The sequence below is a fragment of the Trichomycterus rosablanca genome, chromosome 13, assembly GCF_030014385.1.
Source record: "Trichomycterus rosablanca isolate fTriRos1 chromosome 13, fTriRos1.hap1, whole genome shotgun sequence".
NCBI classification, from domain to species: Eukaryota; Metazoa; Chordata; class Actinopteri; order Siluriformes; family Trichomycteridae; genus Trichomycterus; species Trichomycterus rosablanca.
The window spans coordinates 2418387-2440553 of record NC_086000.1 but is presented as its reverse complement, the minus strand read 5'-3'; the positions used below and the strand labels follow the sequence as shown (position 1 = coordinate 2440553).

The 22167-nt window shown below is 40.7% G+C and overlaps 1 protein-coding gene across 2 annotated transcripts in view; it reads right to left on the bottom strand.

The window, feature by feature from the left end:
- Nucleotides 1–538: 538 nt before the first annotated feature.
- Nucleotides 539–22167, bottom strand: part of abch1 (ATP-binding cassette, sub-family H, member 1) — a 23866-nt gene continuing 2237 nt past the window's right edge. For both annotated transcript variants that reach the window (XM_063007422.1, XM_063007423.1), the window contains exons 2-20: nt 20126–20277; nt 19451–19610; nt 19182–19336; nt 16439–16546; nt 15511–15604; nt 13895–13969; nt 11441–11618; nt 11155–11251; nt 10909–11077; nt 9316–9416; nt 8300–8370; nt 8147–8196; nt 7575–7631; nt 7121–7191; nt 6872–6960; nt 6503–6606; nt 5651–5810; nt 3829–3933; nt 539–1479 (exon numbers count right to left, since the gene is read on the bottom strand). In XM_063007422.1, coding sequence (XP_062863492.1) covers nt 1373–1479; nt 3829–3933; nt 5651–5810; nt 6503–6606; nt 6872–6960; nt 7121–7191; nt 7575–7631; nt 8147–8196; nt 8300–8370; nt 9316–9416; nt 10909–11077; nt 11155–11251; nt 11441–11618; nt 13895–13969; nt 15511–15604; nt 16439–16546; nt 19182–19336; nt 19451–19610; nt 20126–20277 — 2103 coding nt within the window. In that variant the 3' untranslated portion in view covers nt 539–1372. The remainder of the gene's footprint in view (nt 1480–3828; nt 3934–5650; nt 5811–6502; nt 6607–6871; nt 6961–7120; nt 7192–7574; nt 7632–8146; nt 8197–8299; nt 8371–9315; nt 9417–10908; nt 11078–11154; nt 11252–11440; nt 11619–13894; nt 13970–15510; nt 15605–16438; nt 16547–19181; nt 19337–19450; nt 19611–20125; nt 20278–22167) is intronic.

Sequence of the window (22167 nt, the reverse complement as noted above, 5' to 3'; positions counted from 1 at the left end):
AGGGTTCGATCAGCCGGTCAGACATCTACACAGACATAATTGGCTACATCTAAGGGGGAAAGGGGGGTTTGTCGAGGATTTGTAACGTAGCTTAAAGTGCTATTTAATTAAAGATTAGTACACTTAGTTAAAAAGAATCCAAATACTTATGCTACCACCACCATGTTTCAAGTGTTGCATTGTTAAATACACTCTATATGGACAAAAGTATTGGGACACGCCTTCGAATATCTGAATTCATGTTTCAGCTACAACTCTATGCTTCCTGCACAGGAGTGAAAATGGGATTTATTTTGAGGTTGTTGTGTCTGTAGGTCTGTTACACCCACGATAACATTTACAGGTGGCAGGCGTGGCATCACACGATGCTGAATACAGTATACTTGCCTGTTGCGATGCATGATGGTACGTGTTGCTAAAATTTATGAATCCAGTAGATGTAGAAGTGTCTACATACTTTAGGCTATGTAGTTGAATGTATGTTGAACATAGAAAAGTCGTAACAAACACAATTCACAGACAAGAAGCTTTTGTATAGATGTTTTATAAATGATATAACTCCGTTGTAATTAACACTGTCCAGCCAAAATACTCTTGGAAAATCTCCTGTCCACACAAATGTGCTTCATTTTAAAGCATTTTTAAAAATATTTTCTGTTTCTGTCACACTGAATCCACACACGAGCTCCACAACGCTGTAGAATCGCAGACATGAGCATGTTATCCCATGTAAATAACACAATAATAATACACACTCCTGCTAACACATACCACCAACATACCAAAAAATATCTGCATCTGTGTGGACAGGGTCAACGGCTTTTTGTGTGCTAGGAGGCTTCACAAACACATTAAGTATACAGTACAGTACAGTACAGTACATGTGCTATTAGATTTCAGTACAGTGTAAAAATTCTGACAAATGTAAACATGCATTATTTCTCTCAACACTTCATGGCACTCGTGACAGTTAATGCAGACCACAGAACACATCATGGTACACAATAAAATAAAGATAAATGATTTACAGTGCAGGGTATAGACTCTACGTTCAAAATATCCTGTTAAGTTCACATCTGCGTTCTACATCACATATAATTGTACATCACAAACAGCAGGGCGCTCGCTGGTGACATGCTAATGAAACAGCAGGTCTCTGTACTCATGGCTTCCCTGAGGTGTTTGGCTCTGGTTCTTGTGAAAATGTTCATCCGATCAGCACCCAGGTTAAAACTGAACATCAGAGGCCGACTGGCAGTCCCGGTCATCCTTCATCCCCCCTAAAAAGAGAAAGAGAGGCCTGGTCTCCTCACAGCCTGACACTCGCCCGTCTTTTCTCTTCAGCTCTGGAATCCTTCAGGTTCGGCTTGGCTTACGTCCTCAGCTTGAGAATGATGGTGGCCAGCATGAGGAAGAAGGTGTTCCAGCCAAAAGTGATGGCGAAGCCCCGCCACACCATCATGCGCGACAATCCCCATCCTGAAGAACAATGTCACCAAAGTGCAATTAATATTCAACTTGTTTTTATATTTCATTCTCAGTGAGCAGATTTCTGTTTATCCAGTTGTTCTATAAAGCAGTGAAGTTTACAAATAAAAAATAAATAAAAATTATTTTACTGAATGAACACAATAAAAATTAAATAAAAAAAAATATTTAGTCTAAAAATTACAAAAAATAATAAAAATAAAAGTCTTTTAATAAATGAACAAAATAAAAACTAAATTAAAACAATAATTCTGAAAATTACAAAAAAATAAAAATAAGTCTTTTAACAAATTAACAAAATAAAAATTAAATTAAAAATTATTCTGAAATTTCCAAAAATAAAAATAAAAGTCTTTTAACAAATTAACAAAAATAAAAATTACATTAAAAAATATTTATTCAGAATATTCAAATTATTATATTCAAATTATTTATTTAAATTAACAAAATAATAATTAAATAAAAATTTATTCAAAAAATTATAAAAATAAGTATTTTAACAAATAAACAGAATAAAAATTACATTTAAAAATGATTTATTTTAAAAACTACAAAAAATAAAAATAAAAGTCTTTTAACAAATAAACAAAATACAAATTAAATAAAAATGTATTCCAAAAATAAAGATAAAAGTCTTAACAAAGGCACAAAATAAAAATTAAATAAAAAAATATTTATTTCATAAATTACAAAAAATAAAAATAAAAGTCTTTTAACAAATGAACAAAATAAAAGTTAAATAAAAAAATATTTATTCCCCCTCTGATTGTTGGTCTTACGCAACTCAACTTCTCTCAAAATCTGTGTGGATCCACTGTTTTAAATGAGATTTCTAAACCCCCTTTTTGAGGTCTAGCAGTATGATAGATACTGTCCACTTAACATCAAAATAAAGGCATTAAGAACAAGTTAGAGCTTAAATTATAGAGAAGCACAGATCTGCAGAAAGATAAAAGACCGTCGTACAGGTGCTGAATTATCTAGTCAGTTTATTATAAGGTAGTGACGGACATGGAAAAAAATACAACCACCCGGCCTAGGCCAGACCATCCCTCTTAACGTACTGGAAGAGGACTCGTTAGACCGACTACTGTGACACCAGAATGAAGTAGGGAAGCTTGTAGGGGCCGACTGGACGGTTTGATGGGGTGGTTCATCTGAGATGCAGGTGTAATGAATAATTGCTAGTAGTGAATAATTGAGGATGAGATCCAGAGAGAGAGAACGAGTGAGGATGGATACGGAGAGAGAGAAAGAGAGAGAGAGAGAGAGAGAGAGAGAGTGAGTAGAAGACAACAGTACAGTTACAGAAAGGTAGCGGGAGGCTGCGTTCACTGGAACACACGGTTGCCAATGATTTTAATTTTAGGAGCCAGAAATAGTTTGGCACTCGAGTCCACTAACCCACAGAGCTCTCACTTAAATCTCAGTGGTGCTACCAGCCTGGCCGAGTGCTCAACAGGAACAATTGGGCATGTTTGAGGAAGGTGAGGTGGGACAGGGTTTTTCCTTTTTGGAAGAGTAATGAGGGGGTAGTAGTGTGTGAGGCTTCCCACGTGTCTGAGGAGAGCAGAGATCTTAAAGTGCACAGGGGAGCTGAGCACATCCAAATTGGAACAGTGCAAAAGGCTAAACATAATCATGCGTCATCGGGTCTTATTAAAAACGCTCGCCATGGAGGGCTGCAGGCTAGCACCCGCACCCTCAGACAGGTGCAGTCGCCGGCCACTTCATACACCAGTCAGTAGGTCCTGTGTGTACCGCCTACACATGCAAGCACTTTGACCAGACACCAGAGGTCACTGTTGTAAGGAATGCCGTAATTGAAGAGTCTGTTAAGCACTGCAGAGGTTCGAACCCTCTGTGGTGCTGCGTGAGTCTATTAGAGGTTCTTAGTGGACTGTGTGATAACAAGAGGAGGAACGAGGCGGAGTGGACGAGTGTTCGGTGTCCTGATTGTGGACTGCAACATGAGCTGATGGTGGAACACAGACCAGGCCAGAGACACAACAGACACAAATGCAGTGTGTGTGTGTGTGTGTGTGTGTGTGTTTACTGCAGGGGGTGCGGGTGTAAAATTACCAATAAACATGATGGCAGGAAAGTGCTTTATGCCTCATACGGTTCTAGGACTCCACCTACCCACGGCGAGTTATATTATCTCAGACAAAGGAGTGGCCGGCTTGTCCGAGCATCGGCTTATACAGAAAGTGACCAAACGTCCCAGAAAAACATCCTGCAGAGGTCAGACGTCCACAGACTGCAGACTAGGCAAAAAATGGGAGTCGCAGGAGTGTGTGTGTGTGTGTGTGTGTGTGTGTGTGTGTGTGTGTGATTCACCTCGGTACATAATGCATCGCAGGGCTTCTGACGCGTAGGTCTGAGGCAGCACCAGGCTCAGGTAACGCAGCGGATACGGAATACACTCCACCGGCCAAATGACTCCTACAGAAAGGCAGAACAGAGCAGAGCAGAGAGTCAAAAGTTTGTGAACCCGGGCGCTGACACCTCGAACTCGTTGGTTCGAATCTGGGCACCTACGCGAACAACGATTGCCAGAGGGGATTCCTCCTAACCTATGTGGCTGATCGATGGTGCAGAACAGAGACGAGGGCTCATGTGATCAGAGCGTGTCTCCATACACGAAGCTGATCCGCATATGACCTCACAAGTTCTGCACACAAGTCGGAGGGGGCGTGTGTTAGTCACAGCTCTCCTCGGTCAGAGTGAAGGTCAACATCAGTAGAGAGGAAGCAAAATGCAATCGGGTGAGTGGATATGACTAAATTGGGAGGAAATTTGTGGGAATATTGCAAAAAAAAAGGAGTGTCCAGAAGTTCCGGTCATGAACACACGACACAATAACAGTCCAGCTTTGAAACACTGTGGGAACGTTTGTGATCCTGATTAATGTTGAAGATTGAACTTGTTTGATGACCTGATCACTACCAAGTACAGAAGAGCTCCAGAGAAGAACCGTAGAGATACAAGAAGCTATAAGGACTATAAAACTGTTTCTAAATAATAAAAACTGGATATTAATCAACCCACAAATTACGGAAATTATGTACTGTTGGCGTCCCGCAAAGATCACACCCGGAACACAACGTTAAGGCATTTAAAAACAATGTGCTGCCATTATAAGCTCTGCATCACCTACTGTAGATCTCTAGAACAATCGAGCTTTAAGTGCATTTTCGTCCATCCTGTCGCCCTCCCCCATCGCCCCCTCAGTCTGCCTCATCTGTCATTCAATATTCCTCCATCATCACTCCATCGTCCAATCTGCCGATCCCAACGGACCCGCCTGGATCGCGTTACGCTAATATGTCTCTCCTCACCAGAACCGGAAACGCCCAGTATATCTTATCTGCAGTGAAATAAAACCAGAGCGTAACTCACTGTTGTATCTGTGTTTTTGTTTGTGATTTGGCCAAAAGTATGCGGACGCCAGACCTAGACCTTGTTGGTCGTTCCGTTCTAAAACTACATGCAGTCGTACGTTGTAAACTCGACATGTGTTCGATCAAAGTGTGAACATGAGACGAATCTGTATTTGTGTCGAATAACCATCAAATCCAGTCTAAAGGGAATGGAACGCATTAACAGGTTTCCCAAACATCCTTATGGGTAAAATACCTTGAAACTCTTGTCTTTTAAACGCCACTCCCAGAACTAACTGACGTCGGGTTACAAGGTACCGCTGTACTATAGATAAACATAATAACATTAGAGTCGAGAGCGCCTGTTGCAGCTGTACTAGCTGTTACTCTTCTGAAAATGCATTTTCACAGGATGTCTGTGGGAATTTGTGTCCATCCAGTTAGAAATATATTAGAGGCTCACAACCTCCCCATTAATTCCAAAGGTGTTCAAGGCTTGGATTCCCAAAATCCACTGAGGTGAAGATGAACCAATGGGTGACATCAGCAGGTCTGCAGAAATCGAAAACCAGTGAAGAAAAGTAAACTGGTGTTTAAAAGTCATCCAAGAAGAAACCACTACAAAACACAGCTTACAAAAGAAACCCTGACTCATCCCAACTGTGAAGCATGGTGGAGGAAGCACCATAGCTGGTCACTAAGGGAGGGAAACATTTAATAATAAATAGAACGTGGGTACCTCCCCAACTGAAAAATAAACAAAAAAATGCGACTCGTACCGCTGAGGATGAGGTTTGGGTAGAAGATGCCGAGAGCAGCCTGATTGGCCGACTGCTCGTCGTCGATGGCCGAGGAGATCACCAGTCCGAACGAGATCCCGGTCACACCCTGTAGAACGATCAGACAGACGACGAGCACCAGGGATCCCTCGTTAGGAATCTGTGCAGAGAAACACATTAGAACAGTATTAGAACAGGTGTGGGTGGGGTACTGCACATGAGTCCTGTGGACCTGGGTTCCAACCTCAGTTCAAGGCAGTGTCTGTGTGGCTATGCTGAGATGGACTGGGTGCTTTAGGTCACCCCTAACATGACTGGCCCAGTGTCGGTGATGCTCAACCCAGTGTGACCCCAACTGGAGCAATCATGGTAAAGGTCAAGGAGCTTCCTGTAATAACACTTGAACCACAACGCACACCTTAACCATCCCAAATGGTTCCATAATCCACAAGTAGGAAGCTAATGGAACCACAAATCAGCCCCAGACAAGTGCACAACACCAGATTTCAATACATGCTCAAAAAGAGTTGCAGGATGACCTGACAACAGCAGGAACAACAGATATACAAAGAAAAATGAGCACCGTAATAATCTCCATTCCTCCAGCCACCCCCCAGATTATTTTTATTAGTTTCTCCACACACAAGCAACCAAACAAATCTGAGCAATGGTCAGATTAAATAAAAATAGAAATCTTTTAGAATTATTCAAGTTTGGATGTGGGAGCATCATGATTACACATCACCTGCCTGAGCTAGCACAGTCTCCTCAATCTCCTGACTTCACCCCATAATTAAGATTAATAATTAACAATAATTAATAATAATTGTTAAGTCACGTGACCTACGGTACCTTGAAGACTAGCAGGATGAAGAGTAGAAGCAGGATGATCTGGACGCTGATGACCAGAAGCTGAGAGAGGAGATGAGCCAGCATGGTCTCAAGAGAACTCACTCCTATAGAGAAAGAAGAAGATAATAAAAATAATAGTAATAATAATAATAATAATAAAGATTTAATAAATAAATAATTGTTTGCGTTTTAAACTTATGGATAAGTGGCGACATCTAGTGGTTAAAAATGAGTTTGGAATAGTTTATATATTACTTCCTATTAAAATAATAGACAACAGCTTTCCGTAAACTAAATTTCACAAGTGAAATATCACATAATTGTGATTAATTCTTTAAACTCATTATAATAACTGATAATGTCTTTTACCTGCTACCCAGCACCTGTCCAGCATGCCCTCCTTCCTCTCCAAAACAAAGGAAAGAGCAGTGAGTCCCACCGCCAGGTAAAACGTTATACTGTGGAAAAAGATATTAATGTAATATATTAATACTGCCACAACCATTGTATTATTATATTTACTAATATTACCCCATATGACCAGATGTATGTGCAGCCCCCTCCCTATAAATTAGTTATTTTGGCCACACAGATGCTAACAGATTAAATCAATCCTACCTGAGGACGGCGCCTGGAGTCACGAACGTGGTGAATGTGGTGTTCTCACTGCCATATATTGGCTTCTCAAACTACAGAGCAGACGGAGAAAGAAAGCAAGAGTAAAACAATAAGGAAAATGAAAGTATATAATACAATATTATATAATATATAGTAAACATTTTAGTATAATCAATTAATTTTCCCTTCTTTAATAAAATGATTAACATAATATGGAGATCTGGACTCATTTAAGGTTGATTTTGTCATCAAGGTTGAGTCTTTCCACATATAACCCACCCTTAACCTTTCATCAAGGTCTATAAAATGTCAGTGGTCGGAATTGTTTTGTGATTTTTGTGGGGAAATGGGACAATTTTTAGGCAAATTTGAACTATTTTAGTCTATTACAGGCCCACATGTAGTTACACCTCTAACACTAGAGGGCGCCACATAAACAGTAAAGCGATCTTACCTTTATCGGTACTGAGACCAAATACGATTTACTGCCCATTTTATTCTCAATAAAAGCCTGAAACACAAACACCACAACATTTTAATTAATGCAGGTCCTAATAACAATTCATTAATAAAAAACATAATATCACACAAAATAACACGATTTAAAACACACACAAAACAAACCACATTAATGTCTGCTAGCTAACTTTTTATCTGTCTACAGTATCTATCTATCTATCTATCTATCTATCTATCTATCTGTCTGTCTGTCTGTCTGTCTGTCTGTCTGTCTGTCTGTCTGTCTGTCCATCCATCCACAGTATTGATCTGTCTGTCTGTCTGTCTATCTGTCCGTCCGTCCGTCAGTCCGTCCGTCCATCCATCCATCTACAGTATTGATATGTCTGTCTGTCTGTCTGTCTATCTGTCCGTCCGTCAGTCCGTCCATCCATCCATCTACAGTATCAGTCTGTCTATCTATCTATCTATCTACTTTTCAGACCTGGCTTGTATCTATAACCATTAAAAGATAATAAAACCATTTAATAGTACCATTAAAAGATAACAATATTGATGATTTTGTACCTGAAATGCCTCGAGTATTTTCTTTTGTAGCATTATTGCTATTTGTCGATCTGGAATATAAAAAAAATTCACACAAGGCATTTACTGACAAAAATGACACAGAAAATAGAAACCTGCCTAATAGGTTTACAAAATGCAACAAGAAAAACTCACTTGTCAAGTCGAGCCAGACGTGGACGGATCCCCCTTCAACCACATCTTTGGAGACCATGGGCTGGAACATTCTGTCCATTCAGAAGTAAAAAAGGACACATTAAAGACTAAAATCGAACTATCTCATCACCAGATTGGGTGTGTTAGTAATTTGGCTATTATTGGTATATGTAGCCTCACACGGGGCACCAAATATGTCGATACTTTAACCAATATCATTATTATTGTTTTAAAAGTGGGACTGCTCTACCTATCAAACACTGATTCAGACGCAAAGCTATGTGGCCCCTCCTAGCCACCATCCTGCTTCATCTACTGTGCTAAACTTTTTATTACCCGACTTGTTTGTGTGCCTTGAGTGTCTGAATATTTTTAGTGCATTAGCAAAATGCCAGGTAACAGCAGGTAAACGTCAGAGTCAGATGTTGTGTTATCACATGCTAGTGCAGATCTTCAGCTCAGACATACTGTACGTCTTCTCAAAATGTTCTTATAGACACCCTAAACACTCTTTTTAAAGAATGCAGGGGATGAAACGATATATAACGTTTTAATTACAGTCCTATAAGGCTGTGTAATATTTCCTGTCAAAACCGTTATTGGACCTAATGGCTGCCAATACCATTTGGATCCAGTTATTGAAGTTAAAAGCATTCTTTGGCATCCTTAAAACATAAATCCAGCCAGATCCAGTGAATGGTGAATTATCAGACTACACGTTTTCAGTAGCCAAAAGACCCATTTGTGCTTTTTTGTGTTCAAGTTACGCATCATCACACACTGGTTGTTTATTTGAAAGTTCCTGAATGACAATTAGAAAGTTCCACTGTTGAGCACTGTTCCTCTTTTGTCATGCTGTTCACCCACCACTGACACACGAACCAATGACTTTTAAGACTTTTAAGAAAATGCCTGATGTCGTATAAATAATACATTCACGTCTTTAAACTACGTTTTAAATATGTGTGTATACCAGATCCAAATCGGATTATTGGTGAAGAATCTGGAACGCTCACCTCTTGGTCAGGTAGCTGGTAAAGTTCTCACCAAACTCGATGATGCCCCAGTACTTGCCATTCTGGACGCCGTCGAACGCTTCAGAGTGGGACAGGTTGACCTGAAGTAAAAACACTCAACTCATGAGCATATCTTACACAAAGTGGTACAATCTTTCAACCAGAACTTCTGGGATGCCACCAGGTTGGAATAATAAGTAAAGAAGATCTGATTAGACAGGGAGGTATGATGTGGTGGAATTAATCGCTCCCAGGTCTAAATACAAAAAGCGGCCAACACAATTCTGACCCAACAATAGCACCATGTGAGTAGAAACAGAGTCTCTGAGCACTGTGACTGATATCCAGTATCGATGTGCTCACTTCATTCTCAATACTACAATCTGACTAGATGTGCCTGTAGGCAATTTACTATAATTGGCTTTTTGGTTCAAACTTTATACAAATGCTCCATGTTTTATACATTTTGCCCACAGTGAAGTTAAAACAACATTATATCCAACAGTTTAACAATAAAACGAAATATTGGCTAAACCGAGACTGAATCAGGTCTAAACTTAGCTCTTCAACATGAAGCAGAACTTTCACTTCATCTGATGTTCATCTTTAACGGAACAGCTCCAGTCTGTTCGAGGTTTCACTTCTCGATTGTTGCCAGTCAAAAGTCAAAGTGGATTTACAAACTCAGCTTTAGTGAGGGGTGAGGGGTTTTCCACACGCTCCGTTCCCTAACTTATCGATCCGTCCTTTCAGTTATCCGTCTCTCCATCCCAGTGTTTATACATCCAACCATCCATCATGTTACAGAATGGATGGGTGGATGAAACATGGACGGGTGTTGAGGGAGGAAAGACAGACAGACAGACATACAGATAAGAACGAATAAAAAATGAAAGGAAAATAAGACAATGGATGGATGTATGAATTAAAATGCATAGGTGGGTGGATGTATGGATTGTTAAATAAATGGATTTATGAATAAATGAATAGACAGAAAGAATGAATGGATAAATGGATGGATGGATAGATGGGTGAACGGATGGATGGATGGATAAGTGAGTGGGTGAGTGAATGAATGGATGGATGGACAAAAGGATGGATGGATAGAAGACTAGATTTATGGGTGGGTAGGGGAAGGAATTGATTAATTAATGGATGGACAGGTGAGTGGATGGATGGATGGATAGATGGGTGAATGAATGGATGGATGAGTGAGTTGGTGAGTGAATCGATGGATGGACAGGTGGATGAATGAATGGATGGATGATGGGTGAACAGGTGTGTGGGTGAGTGAATGTGTGGATGGATGGATGGTTAGGTGATTGGATGAGTGATCGAATGGATGGATAAATAGATGAAGAGGTGAGTGAGTGAGTGAGTGAATGAATGAATGGATAAATAAGTGAGTGGATGAATGAATGGATAAATAAGTGAGTGGATGGATGTATGGATGAGTGGATGGATAGGTGAGAGGGTGAGTGAATGTGTGGATGGGTAGAAGAATGGATGGGATGTATGAATTGATGGTTGGATGGATGAATGACTGTATAGATGGGTTGTGGATGTGCAGGTGGAAGAGAGCGAGGTCGGTACCTGGTGGACGCTGGTGTTGTCGAGGAAGGACAGGAATAAATGACTGTAAGAACTGGAACCGCTTTCGTTATTGACCACAGCCACCTCGATGCCCTGCGGGTCTCCACCAATACACAAACACATCAAACAGATCTGAATCACCGGCAACAGGAACTGAAAACACAGAGAACTACAGAGACGGATCGAGTTACGGCCTGACCGCTTCCTATTAAACATGTGATTAATAACTCATGCTTAATGACCGACCCTGGGTTCCTCCTCATTCGCACCATTGTTTTCATTATCAGTGCCGCGATGTTCCGGCATTTCGGAATGACGTGTCGAGTTTTCACCTTCCAGTCGGCTGTTCAGACACACACAAATACACACATAAACACACACACACACACACTTATGCAAAAACCACAAACACAAACATGAACAGTGTAACGTTATTAGGGAAAGAAAACATCCAGCAGTGATAAAGCTTCTCTAAGAGACATCAGTTCCATTAGTCACGTTCCATTGAGGTTTAGTTTTGGTAATAATGTACCTTTATGTTTGGGGGTGTCTGCACCCAGCGTTAGGTCCCTCCTCAGAATGGGCTCTCTGCTCTCGTCCTTCGGGCTGTCCGGAGACGAGCCGTTGCTGTGCACGTGACCCTGAGACTCGTCTTTCGGCCCCACCTGATCCGAGTCCTCACACAGCTGCAGGAATGCGCTCTCCAGCGTCTGTGAGAACACACACCAACACACTCAGAATCTCTGGAATCTACAGACGACCGTCACTGATGAAACGACTGGGACACGTTCTTCTAGAGCTAGTTCTACTGCATTCAAGACAAAAATACATGGATGGAATACATGGTCTCTTTACCGATGTCAAGAAGCCCTAATTAAATGGGCACAGAGTCCCTTCTGAAGTAAACATCACCTTAAAGAGCCTGGAGTGCATTCATTTGTATTGTATTGTATTTTCACATTTACCGCTTCAGGGCAGAGTTCCAAAATAAAGAGAGCAATGCGGTAACACACCCCGGACAGGACGCCAATCCATCACGGGGCGCCTGGAGTGCAGTTATTAGTGAACCTGCTGACTGACGTCTGCATTTGTTCTCAGTTTAAAGTAACACAAATATATACAGTATATATGTGTGTGTGTGTGTGTGTGTGTTATGTTTGTGTGTGTTATGTTTGTGTATACTTTATGTATGTGTGTGTGTCTGTGTGTATATATTGTGTTTGTATATTGTGTTTGTATGTGTTGTATGTGTGTCTGTGAGTATATATTTGTGTATACATGTGTGTGTATTTGTATATGTGAGTATGTTTACACACACATATATACAGTATGTGTGTGTGTGTGTGTGTGTGTCTTTGCATGTGTGTGTGTGTGTGTGTGTTTGTGTATGAATGTATATGTGTATATGTGTGAGTATATATGTGTGTGTGTGTGTGTGTGTGTGTGTGTGTGTGTGTGTTTGTGTATGAATGTATATGTGTATATGTGTGAGTATATATATGTGTGTGTGTGTGTGTGTGTGTGTGTGTTTGTGTATGAATGTATATGTGTATATGTGTGAGTATATATATGTGTGTGTGTGTGTTTGTGTATGAATGTATATGTGTATATGTGTGAGTATATATGTGTGTGTGTGTGTGTGTGTGTGTGTGTTTGTGTATGAATGTATATGTGTATATGTGTGAGTATATATGTGTGTGTGTGTGTGTTTGTGTATGAATGTATATGTGTATATGTGTGAGTATATATGTGTGTGTGTGTGTGTGTGTGTGTGTGTTTGTGTATGAATGTATATGTGTATATGTGTGAGTATATATGTGTGTGTGTGTGTGTGTGTGTGTTTGTGTATGAATGTATATGTGTATATGTGTGAGTATATATATGTGTGTGTGTGTGTGTGTGTGTGTGTGTGTGTGTGTGTTTGTGTATGAATGTATATGTGTATATGTGTGAGTATATATGTGTGTGTGTGTGTGTGTGTGTTTGTGTATGAATGTATATGTGTATATGTGTGAGTATATATGTGTGTATGTGTGTGTGTGTGTGTGTGTGTTTGTGTATGAATGTATATGTGTATATGTGTGAGTATATATGTGTGTGTGTGTGTGTGTGTGTGTTTGTGTATGAATGTATATGTGTATATGTGTGAGTATATATATGTGTGTGTGTGTGTGTGTGTGTGTGTGTTTGTGTATGAATGTATATGTGTATATGTGTGAGTATATATATGTGTGTGTGTGTGTGTGTGTGTTTGTGTATGAATGTATATGTGTATATGTGTGAGTATATATATGTGTGTGTGTGTGTGTATGAATGTATATGTGTATATGTGTGAGTATATATGTGTGTGTGTGTGTGTGTGTTTGTGTATGAATGTATATGTGTGAGTATATATATGTGTGTGTGTGTGTGTGTGTGTGTGTTTGTGTATGAATGTATATGTGTATATGTGTGAGTATATATATGTGTGTGTGTGTGTGTGTGTGTGTGTGTGTTTGTGTATGAATGTATATGTGTATATGTGTGAGTATATATGTGTGTGTGTGTGTGTGTTTGTGTATGAATGTATATGTGTATATGTGTGAGTATATATATGTGTGTGTGTGTGTGTTAACGTATGTGTGTGTTATGTTTGTGTATACTGTATGTACGTGTGTGAGAGTGTGTATGTCTCTTTAGGTGTGTTTATGTGTGTGTATATATATTTGTGTGTATATGTTTTTATATATGTGTGGCAGTTGTAGCCTAGTGGTTAAGGTACTGGACTAGTAATCAAAAGGTTGCTGGTCCAAGCCCCACCACTGTCAGGTTGTCACTGTTGCATATGTATCTGTGTGTGTTTTTGTGGATATGTGTGTATGTATGTATGTGTATGTGTATGTAAGCTTATAAATAACCATGTGTGTATGTTTATGTGTAAATACATGTATATGTATATGTATATGTATATGTGTGTGTGTGTGTGTGTGTATGAAGATGAACTCACCACTGCGTTGTGCTTCTTCATGATGGCCTCTGGTTCAGCTTCAGCCAGCAGCCTGCCGTTCCTCATCAACCCCACCTAACAACCACACCAACCCGGAGCATGGAGCATCACTTCACTAATGCTCATTCATGCACACATACAATGCAGGGCCAAAAGTATGTGGACACCTGGCCATTAAGTAGTTGGACATCCCATTTCAAAAACATGTGGGATCTAAAGATCACACAGACGTCAGTCTAATTTAATACAGTTTGTTTGTTAAATAGGATGTCCGACAAGCTCATGCTCAGGCGTCCAAATACTTTTGGCTGTATAGTGTACATAGCATAAATTTCTGCTTGTTTCCACAGTAACTGGGAGACTTTAGATGAGCAGATGTTCTTTGGTGTCTGCATCACTCGTTAAGACGTAAAAGTCAAATCTGCCCTGCAGGGTCGTCAACCAGAGGACAGGACACCGCTCGTGCACGTTAATAACGAGTTAATAATACAGTTCTGTCTGTTTCTAACCCTGAATAAACGTAAGCGAGTCGTCTGAACTCTACACCTGGTAAACAGCAGCGAGTGTGTCAAAATCCCAATGTCACTGTTTGGGCATAAGACCATTTACGAGGGCGTGTTTTCAATTAGCTGAAAATCACACAACTATTATCATCTTGTTATATCTCTGCAGACCTGTCTGAACGTTCACAAAACCAGACTGTGAAATCCCGTACCTGCGAGAATTAAAGACGAACCCAAGGGGGAACTGGACTCAGGTATCGTTCTACTAAAAATGGCCTTTATTCAGGTCATTCAGTGCAAAAGTATTTGAACGGATTACTGAGGTCTAAGCTCTGGGTGAACGCTAATAATGGCAGGAGTCTAAAAAATGTCTGCGGTATGTTAATGCGGCCTTAACAAATACACTATATGGCCAAAAGTATTCGGATACCTGACCATGAGCTTGCTGGACTACCCATTTCCAAAATAAATGGTATTAGAATAGAGCAACCTCTGTGGGATCTTATCAGCTAGAACAACAGCCGCTCTTCTGAGGAGGCTTCTCACAATACTTTGAGGTATGTCTGTGGGAATTTGAGCCCCTTCAGTCTAAACAGCAGTTGTAAAATTGGACACTGATGTTGGTCAGGAAAGCCTCAGTTGATGTTTCAGTTCCAGTTTGGTCCAATGGTGGACTATTCCCATTTCTCCCAGTTTACTTCCATTTTTCTCCCATTCCCAAGTGTTTTTATAAAAATTTTTTTTTTGGAAAAGGGGTTGGGGGTCCGTTTCCAGTTCCACCTTGACTGTGACCCTGTGGACTTAATGAGGTCCATAAAGACATAATATGATTAGCTTGGTGTAGGGAAACTTCAGCAGCCCTGAATTTACTCCGACTGAACACTTTTGGGACGAATCAGAACGTTGATTGCGAGGCAGGTCTTTCTGTCCAACGTCTGCCTCATAAATCTCCAAAAATGCTTTTTTTACTGTATGGGAATAAAACTTGACCATATTACATATTAATGTCAATGGTTTGTAAATGGATGTCCAACAAGTCCATGGTCAGGTGTCCACATACTTTTGGAACCTTAAAGTGAGACTCACGCTCCAGAACGTGTGGGAAGATCTTACCGTGTTGGCCTGCCTGGCCTCCTCGATGTAATGCGTGGTGATGATGACCGATACCCGTCCGTCCCTCACGATCTCCACCAGGTGCTGCCAAATTCTGTAAACACAGACGAGAAGCAGCAGGTTCAGAAGCTCTGTGACTCTTCTGACATCTTTTGTATCAAGTCAAAGACTCACAGCTTGGTGTAAAGCATCCAAAACCTGGACCCCTGCGCCGTGTTTTCGTTGTGTTCCTAATAAATTGGCCAGTGAGTGAAATCATCACATTCACCAACACAGGGTTGGTTTGGCATGTTAGAACGGGCGTTGTAATCAGATTACAGCAAAACAGAGCAAAGTGTAGGAGAGCAAGAATGAAGCCGGTAGGTTTTAGTGAATTCATTAAACCCACTCTGAGGTTCTGAGGTTCTTTATTCAAACAGAAAAATACAACAGGACCAAACATGTGAAATACACAACGGATTCCAGCACTCAGCACGTAAAGCAAAGCTCTGCAAAACATGTGCTGCAGTTCAGATTCAGATGCAATGTGAACCAGAGGTGAAAAAACGAATGAAATGTTAAACATGGATCATTTCAGACGTTCTAATGATGAAACTCGGTGTTGTTTTCCACTTCCCAGTTACTGGTGTGTAAAACAAAAGTAGACGTAAACAGGTCAGGCTGAAGACGTGAAGGTTGTGATGTCACTCATTCTGACTGCCGTGTAAAGTTCATGCAAGTTCAGTCAGAATTCACAGACCAGTAATGTGAGAACATGATGTGGGTGGAGAGGAGATGAATGAACCAGGGTTTGAGGTTCGATTGAGCTGGATAAAAGGCCACTTAGATCAAAAGAGGATTAAAGAGACAGAAGGATAAAAGTATCGAGGTATAAATGAAAGTTAGAAAGTGTATAAGGAAGGAAGGACGGAGTACAAAGAAAACGTACTTGGCTCGTAGAACAGGATCCACTCCCACTGTGGGCTCATCGAGGATCAGGAGACGAGGGTTCTGAAGCAGTGCAGCACCGAGCGATACGCGCCGCCTCTGACCTCCACTGTAACCAAAAAGTAACCAGTTAAATAACCAATGTAACCAATCAAATATCAACCAGTTAACAACTATCAACCAGTTAATAATCAACTATCAACCAACTAATAATCAGTTATCAACCAGTGAACAATCAAATATTAACTAATTAACAACTATTCGCCAGTTAACAATCAACTATTAACCAATTAAAAACCAACTAACAACCAACTATTATCCAATTAACAACCAACCAATTAACAATCAGCTATCAACCAGTTAACAATCAACTAACAATTAACTATCAACCAACTACCAATCAACTAGCAACCAGTTAACAATCAACTAGCAACCAATTAACAATCAACTAGCAACCAGTTAACAATTAACAATCAACTAATTAACAATCAACTATTAACCAATTAAAAACCAACTAACCAACTATTATCCAATGAACAATAAACTACCAACCAGTTAACAATCAACTATCAACAAACTACCAATCAACTACCAACCAGTTAACAATCAACTATCAACTAATTAACATTCAACCAATTAACACTCTACTACCAACCAATTAACAATAAACTGTCAACCAGTTAATAATTAACTATCAATCAACTACCAATCAACTGTCAACCAGTTAACAATCAACTCTCAACTAATTAACAATTAACTAGCATTTAATTAACATGCGAATACTGAGCAATTATAAACCAAACATCTGTTAACAACTGAAAAGCTAAATTACTGTCAACACAACTAACTAGCAAAACCTAACCAGTTATTTACCATTAACGACTTCAAAGCAATTTATTATCACCAATTAAACAAAAACAAAACACAAAATGAGCTACTAACTTCTAACCAAAAAAACCCAACAGTCAATAAACACTGTAAACAATAACGCTTTATTAATAATAATATTTCATCTGTTTATTAAAATGAATGAATAATATTTAATAAAACATGAGGACAATAAGTTAATAAAACAAAGACGGATTAAACAAAGACGTCGTGCCCTCGATCTGTGGGAATAAAAATCATCCTTATTAAATTTTCCAGGTCATGTGACTGGATGTATTAAAACGCGGGTGACAGTGAACGTCTCGTCCCGTTATCACTAACGAAGGACCTGCCAAACTGGGTCAGGCTTTAATACGCATCAGTACACAGGCGGCATTCTGGGAATCTGCTACGACGACCAGCCACAATTTGCCTTTGTCTATGCTAACAGTTGAATCTGTGAGGAATTACCCATACTGCACTTGTGCTATGTCCTATTAGTCGTGTAAAAATGTAAAGCAGACGAGCTGGAAACATGAACCAGAGAACATGAATGGGGTAAGTGTTTGATGCCCTGTGATTAATTGGCACCGGGTCCAGGATGTATTCAAGCCTCGTGCCCCCTGTGTTTCTGGGTGGCTCTGGACCCACTGAACTTCTGACCGGTTGAAAGAACCATGTGCTAATCTGCTGCCCTCCTTAACCAGCGGGCATCTGTGTCCCTGTACATCAGCGAGCCCCGCCTGCCCCCCAAATTCTGTTTAAATCGGTACTAAAGAATCCGCAGCACCATCAGTACAGCTGTCTGAACTGAACCGAATCAGAATCAAATAGAAGTGAATCAAACAGAACCTATTCTGAATCAAATAGAAGTGACTCAAACAGAACCTATTCTGAATCAGATAGAAGTGACTCAAACAGAACCTACTCTGAATCAAACAGAAGTGATTCAGTTAGAACCAAATCATAATCAAATAGAAGTGACTCAGATAGAACTGAACTGCAATCAAATAGAAGTAAATCAAACAGAACCTATTCGGAATCAAATAGAACTGATTCAAATAGAATCAAATAGAACTGATTCAAATAGAATCAAATAGAAGTGAATCAAACAGAACCAAATCGGAATAAAAAAGAAGTGACTCAAATAGAACCGAATCAAAAAGAAGTGAATCAAACAGAACCAAATTGGAATCAAATAGAAGTGACTCAAACCAAACTGATTTGGAATAAAAAAACAGAATCAAATCAGAATAAAAAATAAGTGACTCAAACAGAACCGAATCGGAAACAAATAAAAGTGAATCAAACAGAGCTGAATTGCAATCAAATAGAAGTGAATCAAACAGAACCAAATTAATTGGAACTGAATAGAAGTGACTGAAATAGAACTGAATCGGAATCAAATAGCAGGGAATCAAATAGCAGGGAATCAAATAGAACCGAATTGGAATCAAATAGAAATTACGGAAATAGAACCAAATCAAAATCTAACAGAACCGAATCGGAGTAGAATTGAGGGGAATCAAATAGAACTCGAATCGGAATAAAACAGAAGTGACTCAAACAGAACAGAATCGGAATCAAATATAAGAGAATCAAACTGAACCGAATCGAAATAAAATAGAAATGACTGAAATAGAACCGAATCGGAATCAAATAGAAGTTACTCAAATAGAACTCGAATTGTAATGAAATAGAAATGACTCAAACCAAACCGATTTGGAATCAAAAAGAAGTGAATCAAACAGAACCGAATTAATCAGAATCGAATAGAAGTGCCTGAAATAGAAGTGACTCGAACAGAGCCTTATCGGAATCAATAAGCAGGGAATCAAATAGAACCGAATCTGAATCAAATAGAATGAAATGAGCACCTGAGGTTTCTGACCAGGCTGTTCTTCTGCGGCAGGTCCAGGAAGTCGATGAGAAACTTGATCCGTTTGCGCGTGTCCTCTGACGAGAGGCCGTGGATTCGGCCGAAGAACCAGAGGGTGTCGCTGATGGTGAACTCGTTATATAACGCGATTTCCTGCCGAAGCATCACAAATAAATAAATAAATAAATAAATAAATAAATAACACAGCGGTGATTTTACCAGACGCAGGTACCCGCGGGACCTCCACATCCAGCACCTGGACCTCACCTGTGGCATGTATCCCACCATCTTCCCCGGAACTTCGTGTCCCGGAAATGCCGGCGGCTTCCCGAGCACGCTGATGTAACCTCTCGAGATCTTCAGAGTTCCCACAATGCATTTCAGCAGAGTGGTCTTACCACAGCCGCTCGGGCCCAGCAACCCGTAACTGTCCAAAACATTAACAAGCTGTTAACCATTGCAGATATATCAAGCTTGTGCTATCAGCCTGGCCAGGCACCCAGACAGGCGCAATTGCCAGGAAACACATGCACCGCATTAACACCCTCAGACTGGGTTTTTCCCATTTGTCCACACATCATATAGCCAAAAGTATATGGACACTCCATATTTATTCGGGTGTTGCGAGTGTTTTAGCCACATCAGTGGTACCAGACTCGAGCAGAAACAAGAGAGCACAAGAGCGAGTACAAACCAAGCGCTCACCACAGGAACCAGACAGAGGAAATGGCAGTTGAACAACCAAAAAGTTGGCACCCCACCCATGTGCTACCTACCGAGCCATCGTGCCGCCCTGTATGATGTAAATGTCTGGGAAAAGGCTTTTAAGGGTGCAGGTCAATGAAGCGCTGCAACAGTAGACTGAGAATTTTACGTAACAGAAGGACAGACAGTGTGTGTGTGTGTGTGTGTGTGTGTGTGTGTGTGAGTGTGCGCGCTCACATCTGGCCCTCCGGGACGGTCAGGTTGAGGTTGCTGAGTACCCGCAGTTTACCGTAGGAGCGACAAACGTTGCGACACCGAATGGCTGAACTGCCGGTCAGCGAGAGCGAGTCCTCCGCCGCCGCCTTCATCATCCCGCCCTCACCTACACCCTGCACAGACACACAAGAGACCAGAAGAGGACGAGAGGAGGTGAAGGTCTGACCTGCAGTCGGCGTTCAAAGCCGTTTCGATGTGAGCGATCAGCTGAATGCAGACAAACCAGTTCGGTGTGAAGCCGCACTCAAGTAACGATGAAGCAACGTCCGCTGATTTACGTCGACTTGTTATCGTACGTTAAAACCACGTCCCAGAATCCTCGGTGAAGCATTAGCCTGCGATGATTTGCATGATGTGCTTCATTCAGTCGCCAACACATTTAATAAACCAGCAAGTTCATTTGCGTACGCGGCCACTTCCACCGGCCAGAATCCACACAGCAGTGATCAGTTAGCAGGATGCTAATCACATCCGACATGCTAACTGTATCCAGTATCACGGTTTAGCCTGAATCAGACAGTCTGACCCATAATGCAACATTCTGTTATTGGGTGATGGTGACCAGTAAAAGCTTGTGGCCTTAACTCACGACTCCCCCCGCTGGCCGAGGTGCATCGTAGACTCTTGTGAAGCCTTTGCCTGCTTCTTTCCACCAGCCAGCAGTGGATTCCTACAAAGAGTCTTTAACACAAATAGAGAAACACGCTGTGCTCTTTTTATCTCTCCACCACTTGTGCCGGCTCAAACTGAGACTCGGTCTCGGTTCTGCACTATGTTTGATTAGCAAATGCGGCACCTGAGCGTCATGTAAAATGCATTTGTATATTTTATTAAACCGGACTAACACGCTAACACACTAGTGCAGAGGTCCGAGGTTGTTGGGCCCTTGAGCAAGGCCCTCAAACCGCAAGTGCTCAGACAATATACTGTTACCTTACTGTATGTCGCTTTGAATGAAAGCATCTGCTAAATGTCAAAAATGTAAATGTGAACTAAACTCTCGAACCGATCTGGAATCAAATAAAAGTGAATCAAATAGAACTGAATTGGAATTAAATAGAAGTGAATCAAACAAAGCCTATTCATAATCAAACAGAAGTGAATCAAACAGAACCAAATCGGAATCAAATAGAAGTGGCTGAAATAGAATCAAATCAGAATCAAATAGAAGCGAGTCAAACAGAACCAAATTAGAATCAAATAGAAGTGACTGAAATAGAATCAAATCAGAATAAAATAGAAGTGACTCAAATAGAATCAAATCAGATTCAAATAGAAGTGAATTTAACAGAACCAAATTGGAATAAAATAGAAGTGAATCAAAGAGAACCTATTTGGAATCAAGTAGAAGTGACTCAAATAGAACCGAATCAGAATCAAACAGAAGTGAATCAAACAGAACCAAATCGGAATCAAATAGAAGTGACTGAAATAGAATCAAATTAGAATCAAAAAGAAGTGAATCAAACAGTACCAAATCGGAATTAAAAAGAAGTGACTCAAAAAGAACCGAATCAGAATCAAATAGAAGTGAATCAAACAGAACCAAATTGGAATCAAATAGAAGCGACTGAAATAGAACCGAATCAGAATCAAATAGAAGTAAATTAAACAGAACCGAATCAGAATAAAATAGAAGTGACTGAAACAGACAGGCTGGAGATAAACACACTCAATACAACCGCTACAGAGCGCCCAGGTGGCGCAGCGGGATATTCCGCTGACGCACCAGCACCGAGTTTCTGAACCTCCCGGTTCGAGGCTCGGTGTTGCCACCGGTCGGCTGGGCGCCATCTGGCGGGCATAATTGGCAGTGCCTGCAGGGTGGGGGACCGGACTATATATGTGGGTGGGTGGGTCTTCATGCGCTGTGTAAGGACCCTGATTTGCAGAAGAGACGCCCGTGCAGAATGCACGGACGAGAAGAGGAGGGCTGTACACGTGTAAAGAAGGCGTGGGGCAGCGGCGTGCTCTCCTTGGATGCAGGTCTGGTGTGCCTGTTA